General features: G+C 32.3%; 1 protein-coding gene across 1 annotated transcript; it reads right to left on the bottom strand.

Annotated features, from left to right (window-relative positions):
• Nucleotides 1-652: 652 nt before the first annotated feature.
• On the bottom strand, nucleotides 653-7,325 carry LOC134693860 (SH3 domain-binding glutamic acid-rich-like protein 3). The gene is made up of 4 exons (XM_063554802.1): nucleotides 7,160-7,325; nucleotides 4,986-5,153; nucleotides 1,556-1,646; nucleotides 653-874 (listed from the first exon to the last, which is right to left on the bottom strand). Exons 1-3 carry the CDS (start codon nucleotides 7,202-7,204, stop codon nucleotides 1,581-1,583), a joined length of 279 nt encoding a protein of 92 aa, XP_063410872.1. The 5' UTR covers nucleotides 7,205-7,325; the 3' UTR covers nucleotides 653-874; nucleotides 1,556-1,580.
• Between the last annotated feature and the right edge of the window lie 1,000 nt (nucleotides 7,326-8,325).

Raw genomic sequence — 8,325 nt, 5'->3', positions numbered from 1 at the left:
GGAGTTTAGTATGACGTCCATTAAATTAGGGACTCTGTTGGACTGCGACGTCAAAGACGTTATATCTGCCACTGTACAAAATATGAAAAAAGAGATTTTCTTAAAACTGGCGAATCAATGTTTTGGAGGCAGAAAAGTTAAATTAAAGTAGATATCTATGAAGCAATAGCATTATCACTGAACTAGTATACATAAATATTTGTTTAGGAGCTAGCTGAAGGACGTCTCCGGGTGCGGGAGTTTCACGCCGCATTGAAGACCTATTCAATGGTGATCTTCTGTTGTTGTCTGTTCTATGGTCGGGTTGTTGTCTTTTGACACATTCCCCATTTCCATTCTCAGGCAATCTTATCGCTTCTTACATTTTCACATTATGATAGAGAAAGAATAAAAATATAAAATTCATAGCCGGTTTTCGGAAGACACAGATTATCAGGGAAAAAACTTTATAACTTAGATTAAACTATTACATTCATCATGAGTAAATTCATTAATTTGAGGTCTGTAAGAGAGTCGAAAGAGATCTGAATCTGAATTAAATCGCAAGCTATACTTCGTCAACTGTTACAGTTTAGTTACATTCTTCATTAACCATCAGAATTTTAAAACTATAATAAGCTTATTGGAGAAGACAACAAAGTAAAAAAGGTAGTAAAAAATAACTGTAATTTTATTTCGATATAAGATTTTCACGATACAAAATTGTTAAATCCATATTCAGTTCTACAAGCAATTGACATCTTTAAAACAAAAACGACACGGAATTGCATTTTTTTCTTATAGAATTGCACTTTATATATAAAAGTAGAAACATTTCTTTGTAGTTCTTGCATTCTTCAGCATACGTCTCCTAGCACATAACAGGCATCATCCACTGAAAATAGAAAGTAATCTTTAGGATTTAACAAAATATCTTGTATACATTTTGCTTACTTACGTAAAAATATACTAGTAGTTAACTTATCAAAGGTTCCATGCAGGCTTATATTCTAATACGCCAGACGCGCGGCGTTGTGTCTAAATAAGACGCATCAGTGACGCTCAGATCAAAATAGTTATAAAGCCAAACAAGTTCGATGTTGAAGAGCATTAAGGAACAAAAATTCCAAAATATTGTGCCAAATACGTACTAAGGTAATATATGCTTGGGAAAAGAAAATCCTTAGTGTTTCGAAAATATACCAATATACCAGTTATATTTGAATAATAAAGTTCTGCAGAAATTTTCAAAACTTGCATTGGTATAATATCTTTCGTATATTCGATAAATTAACGAATAGCATGGGCAACTTTCAAATTTTCTGTCTGTTTATTGATTCATTAATTTATCTTGGCTGAGATTTCAATCTACTGAAAATGGAACGGCTCATTTATATTTTCTTATATATTTTTGTTGTTTACGTCGTTGATATCTTACTAAACTACAGAAAAGTTTCTGTGTCTTGGACGGACATATAATGTAAATAGAAGTTCCATTAAGACTACTGATACTGTTCTAGTTATACACTGAACAATGTTTTCAGTCTTCTGCATATGTTATTTTAGAAAAGCTTACCATTCAAAAAAAATCTTTCATCCACTCATTTCAGGAGTAAAAATTCCTGTAACGTTCCTGCTTCTAGTGCATCATCAAAGGATTGGAAATCCTGAAACATAATGAAATACTGAAGAAACAAGTATATTATAGGTAGTTGGTCAGGATTATAAAACAGGAATACATTGGTTTATGATCATGTTACATCATGATGTTCACCTCTGAGATCTAATTAGTTGCTTCCTCTAATGTGACATTACCACTTTTGACTTATCATCAAAAGTGTACTGATGAGCAGCACGATAGGTACCACTTGTTATAAGCAGGAACTGCTTACACCTAAAATCACCCCGGTTTTGTTGGGTTTCGTGTTGCTTATGTTTTTCGTTTGTTTGTGTTTTCTTATTCTAGACTGTTGTCTGCCTTTTTGTCGTTTCTTTTTGTTGCCATATCGATGTCAGTAAGTTTTCGACCTATGGGTTTGAATATCCTTTTGGCATCTTCCGTCTACATTTTCAATTAATAATTGAAACAAGCCTTTCATGGTATTCTCATAATGTCTTTTTAATATTAAACGATTTGCCATTCTGACATTACTAAGACATAAACATGATTAAAGTGTGAAGGACGAACACACGGAAAACGACACTTTAAGCATATAATTGCATAGTCGCTTAATATCAAAATAACCAGAAGGCAATTACTTTTTCAACAGCTGAGTCATGTAAATATATGATTCAATGCACATGCATAGATATACATGCACCATGTGCCTGTAATGTAGTGTATGTTATGAGGAAATGTAAGGGGTAACATCTATATGTATTTCAGTAATGCATTTATGTTTTATCAAATAACTCTTAAGATGACTTTCTGAAGATAACAACGAAAAGGTTGTCAGTTTTACTTTTTTATGATTTAATCTCATTTAATAAACAGAATGTCAGAATGGTGATTTAATTCTTATCATAATAATTTAATGTCATTGCAAAATGTTGTAGGTGCAATATATCAAGGAAAAGAAATTAAGCATTGAAAACAGATCAATGAAGACACCATGCATGAGGAATGTCGAACCCCACCCCTTTTAAAAATGACTGGGTCCGCCCCTGAAGATGTGTAAAGTATACGAGATTATATGTTCTAGGCAAACTGTGATATGCTGACTGCAACCTGCCATAACTTATGTTATATATTTTATCAGTTTATACTGAATGTAAGTACACTGTCGTTGTTGGTTGAGAATTTCAACAATAAAAAAGAAAAGGGGTTTAAAGACTGATGGATATAAAAGCGAGAGCCCCATATACTTACATATGTGTGTAAAAGTCTAAGAATAACATTACTTATCTTATAAATATGTAATATGAACGGTTGTATATATAATATACACATGAATATGATGCGCGTATAATGGCAATGCATTTCAATTTAAATCTACAACCAAAAAGACATTCAAACTTATAAGTTGGAAAGAAAAACTGATAACGCCATGGTTAAACGAGAGGGAAAAAAACAGAAAAACAATAGTACGCAAAACACAACAAAGAAAACTTAAGACGGAGCAACGATAACCCCACATTAACTTGGGTATCTCAGGTATTCTGAGAGGATATTGAGATCCTGCTTCTCATGTGAAAACGTCGTGTTTCTCACGATAGTACAATGTTTCCCCCTCTTCTTGCTTTTTACTGAATGTTGTATTAAAAGTAAACGTATAATCATATCATTGTCTTTCGATGACCTAGTAAATAAAATCACTAGTTGCTAATGTAATGCGACATTTTGGTCTCTTGTGGAGAAATGTCTCATTGGCAATCATACCTGATCTTCTTTTTTTATATTTGTACATCGACATATCTATATATATATCATATAATAATGATCTACGTTTATGTTATTGTATTCAGTTTATCTTTAATACACATCTGTCTGACTATCAGCATGTAAATAAAGTTATGTAATTGAGTTTTAGAATTGATTTATATAAGACCACTGCCCTTGTCTTCGTATCCAGTCTGATGAATTACTTGATTGCATATGTGCTTGTTACTACTGGTATTATACATGGCGAATTTATTAATAAAATATGTTTATATACTAATGTTTACAATTTGTAACTGTATATCTGCAGACAGGGGCTAAAAGGAGAGATTATAAATAGACGTCTTGGTGAGAAATGATAAGGAGGCACCAGAAATATCAAATCCAGTAAACGCTATTGTATACAGGAAATATTTAACAACATTGCACCTAGAGGAGTTTCATCCGTACATATATTATTAACTAATCTAATCAAATAACAAAAAAAAAAAATTGTAAGAAAAAAAGAGCTTTTCTATCATTGTTGCCATTTAAAAACATTAAATTGTTCAAATGTCAAATTCATACAACATGTACAATAGACTGTGTTGAATATGCATTATGGTATCATCCTGGGTTTCATTGGTATCAATAAACGTTAGCCTGTTCTGACACAAGAATAGGAAACATAAATGGGCTACAGGACACTATATATTATATAATATCAGTTCTACAAAATGAAAAGGATAAATCAGCATTCTATTTTCAAATGCGAGATAGCTGATGTACCAGGCATTTGTATGTACTATATAGGTTGTCAACTGAGAGTTGTAATTTTAATATGTTTCATTTTTTTAATCAAATAGCCATATCCATCTCGGACCTATACATGCCAAGAATAACATTTGATTAATACATCTTTGCATACTTTTGTTTTCCTGTTCCGCAACAGAATATCTAGTGTTATAAAATATTTTAAACAAGAATGTGTTCAAAGTTCCCGGATGCCCCACTCGCACTATCATTTTCCATGTTCACTGGACCGTTAAATTGAATAAAAAATTTAATTTGGCATTAAAATTAGAAAGATCATACCATAAGGAATATGTGTAGTCAGTTTCATGTTGATTGGACTTCAACTTCATCAAAAACTACCTTGACCAAAAACTTTAAACTAAACTCGCACTTTCATTTTCTATGTTCAGTGGACCATGGAATTGGATGGATCAAAAGTCTAACTTGGCTTTAATATTAGAAAGATCATATCATAAGTAACATGTGTACTCAGTTTCAAATTGATTGGACTTCAACTTCATCAAAAACTACCTTGACCAAAAACTTTAACCTGAAGCGCCGGGCAGACGGACGGACGAACAAACGAACGAACAGACGAACGAACAGACGGACACTAAGACCAGAAAAAATAATGCCCTCTTCTATCGTAGGTGGGGCATATAAATGTACACAAAGACTAGAACACAGTCATATTCAGTGACGGATCCAGGAATTTTCATAAGCGTGTGTGTGTGTGTGTGTGTGTGTGGGGGGGGGGTTAAATCTCCGGTCATTTTTCGGTGATTCCCCAATCGGACGTGTGAACTCATTAGTAACTAGAGATGTATTTGTATTGATCTAAGTAATATATTACCCCACAGTATGTGTCACCATTAAAAATTTGTGGTGGGAGTAAGTCTGGAATTCCTGCTTTTTCTCTCATGTAATCTCGTTTTTCCTTGTCCTTACATAGATCTACTTCTTCGTATTTTATTCCTTTTCCCTCAAGAACAAGTTTTATTCTGCTTTGCTTGTGGTATATCTAAAATGAGTAATCATACTGTACTGAACGAATTTTTTCATTGTATTATCACCATAAAACCTAATAGCAATCCATGGTAGACATAATCACCATTATATTTTAAAAGTTGTCCAAAGTCATCCAACTAGATGCTCTAAGCCTGTGGCACCTATGTCTATGTGCATCCTCAACATTAGACATTGCAACATTGATGAGCAAAATATTATTCATTACTTAAATTACTTTTTGTTGAACTTGTATTGCTGATAATTTTTCATGTTAAAATCATCTCTAAAATGCCCATATTTTACAGAAAGGGTGAAAATCTTCAATTTAAGGCCAATAATCCATGAATATATATACGAGGACAACTGAAAATTTCATCTGTTCTGACCTTTTTGCAGATCTTGTCTTGCTGGTTTTTGTTGCAATTTTTAAAGTTTCTAATGTAGTTTTCATGATGTATAAGGCAAAAATGCAATCGTTACAGCAACAATTCTTATAAAGAAGTAAGCTGACAGGTTTTATGTAGAAATATACTAGTAGTCGGTAGATCTCACAGTTCTGAACATGTGTGCCTTGTTGGATTTTCTCTATCTATAGTATTTAAAGATAATATAATAAACCATCATTGTACTGCTAAGTTATATTTTAAGCCATTTTGGTCATGCCAGTCTTGACGTTTGGCAGGCAGCGCTATCGTACATATTTTTACACTCCAATGATGATTGTGTTCAAGTTTGGTTCAATTTTGCAAACGGTACATTTGTAGTGTTAGGGGAGAATAATTCAGTGTTCTGTGATTTGTCAATACTTTCGTCAAGCAGTTTGTCAGCCTGTCATCGTCATCGGAAAGATGTGCATGTGCCAACATTTTTACAGAGTGTAAATGTACTGAAGAGCACGAAGTATAAAAATATATGAAATACTGAAAAAAATCTATCTACTCCAAAGTATTTCGACTTGGATAAATATTTTATATCTTTTATACTTTTTTCAGTATATAAAGATCTATAACTATAGTTTGTCTAAGTCGTAAGTTTTTGTGTAATTGTCTGGTCGTGATATTCTTACAACCTTACAAAATACACATTTTGTGCGTATAACATATGTTTGACCAAATTTTAACATCAAAGTGTCCTTAATTTAGTTTAATACGTTTTAAATTACAAGATTTTAAGCACACTTATCTTAAAGATTTGTATACAACATCGTTCAAGGCCAAACATATGTTCTGAACATCAACGATATTATGTATCAATTTTTCGTAAAAAATAATCATATCCTTCAAGCTATACATCATAAGGATAGTAAGAAAATTGACATTAATGATGTTTACTGTTAGTACAAAGTTGATAGTTTTACTTTACCGGACGATTATACCATTATACATCAGACGGATTATAAATGAGCTTAAGTTAATTATAAGATTTCCCTACAATGTGCCCCTTATATATCAGCGTGAGATGACATACAGATTCATCATGAATGCATTCACATGTGAATATTTTTTCATTTCCAAGTTAATAAACGCACTAATTAGCATCTCAGTCATATGCCACATTAGAAACAAAAAGATGAATAAAAAGCATGGGTTGCATCGGTGATGAGATAATTTGGGCATATACATTTGAAACATACGACAAAATCGACAAAATGTTTGAAGAATGAATATATTTTCATTTAAACTCTAAATTTCAAAACAAATATGAGGATAACAGTAAATGATCCCCCCTTTTCCACTGAGATTGATAGAGTTCGATCTACTTCGGATTATACATGTATAATTCTTTAATCTTTTCGCCAGAAATAAAACACAAACGATAAATAACACTGTATTGACCTATGCAAATCGATTAAATAGATCGCCTGCAATAATTTAATAAGGAGTGTGAAAAACAGATAACCATGGAAACCATTTTTGATGAAGTGCTGTGGAAAAACTGAAAACTCAGCTTTTAAACGAAATAATTTCATTGTGTATGCATTCAAATCAAAATCATATTGCAACAAATAAACAAACTTACGTCTCTGTTTGTCGTTGTTGAAGTCATATATATAATCACAGACATTGCTTTAGAAAATGACACACAATAAATATATGAAATCCTATATTACTGAGAAAGTTATCATCAGGATGCTGACTCACATACAGCAGCAATTGGCACATCCCGATGTTATCTGATATCATACTTAATGGATCAGTTCATTCATGTGGAGAAGGGGGATTATCTTTTACTGATCATAGGAATTATTCAATTTATGCATCTTTTTTCTTCGGATGATTTGGCACGACAGAGTATACGATTACACATATATATAAAATTGGTATCCTTCAAAGTTTAAAGTTATTGACTATTGGTACCTGTCCAGATGACGTAAAATTTCTTATTTCCACTAGTAGCAAGTTTTTGTAACAATCTGTTCTGATTTCATTAACTATTCAATTTGTACAATTTTCCGATAGTTTTAATTGTTGTCTCTTTTTGCAGTATTTGTCAAATAGACTTTCTCAACACTGCCGGATAAATTATCAGTTCCCATGCAGTATGACGGCACGATAAACTGCAGGTGCGAGAGACTAAAAGTTTAAACCGTGTAATTTATATGACAGTATCGGCTAAAAAAGAGTATCTGCAAAAAAAAATGAACCTCATTTTTTAAATAAAACTAAAAATGTAATCTTTTTATTCATAAGATTACAGTTTCTGTATTTGGTTTCATTAAAAAAAGCCATCTTACATATAGAATCATATATATAGTATAAAAAAAGAAGATGTGGTATGATTGCCAATGAGACAACTATCCACAAAAGACCAAAATGACACAAACATTAACAATTATAGGTCACCGTACGGCCTTCAACAATGAGCAAAGCCCATGATAAAAGGCCCCGATAAGGTTTATTTCGGTTACGCTAAAATCATGTTCCATTATGCAGACCTTAAGTTGTTCCCCCTAAATAAACCTATAGCTATAGAACATGGAAGTATATAGTCGCAAACAAAGAAACGTAGGAGACGCTTCTAAACACAAACAACATTCTACCGAAAGTCATTAGGTGATTATGATTTTCCAATTTAAAAGCATGCAGCGCGGGTTGGGTTTTAATCATAAAGTAAAGAGATTCGTTATTTTTTAGTCAATTTTTTTTCTAAAATAAAATGAAATCACTTATCTACAGGCCCCTCCT

The sequence above is a fragment of the Mytilus trossulus genome, chromosome 12 (assembly GCF_036588685.1).
Source record: "Mytilus trossulus isolate FHL-02 chromosome 12, PNRI_Mtr1.1.1.hap1, whole genome shotgun sequence".
NCBI lineage: Eukaryota > Metazoa > Mollusca > Bivalvia > Mytilida > Mytilidae > Mytilus > Mytilus trossulus.
The sequence above is the reverse complement of the archived record's forward strand: the minus strand, read 5'-3'. Positions and strand labels throughout refer to the sequence as shown.

What these genes read in the sequence shown, in the direction of transcription:
- LOC134693860 (XM_063554802.1), bottom strand. Translation starts at nt 7,204, where the DNA reads ATGTCTGTGATTATATATATGACTTCAACAACGACAAACAGAGAC. An exon ending in CAACAACGACAAACAGAGAC is followed by an intron (nt 5,154 to 7,159) that starts GTAAGTTTGTTT and finishes TACTCATTTTAG; the next exon opens with ATATACCACAAGCAAAGCAG. An exon ending in ATGGTGACACATACTGTGGG is followed by an intron (nt 1,647 to 4,985) that starts GTAATATATTAC and finishes ATTATGTTTCAG; the next exon opens with GATTTCCAATCCTTTGATGA.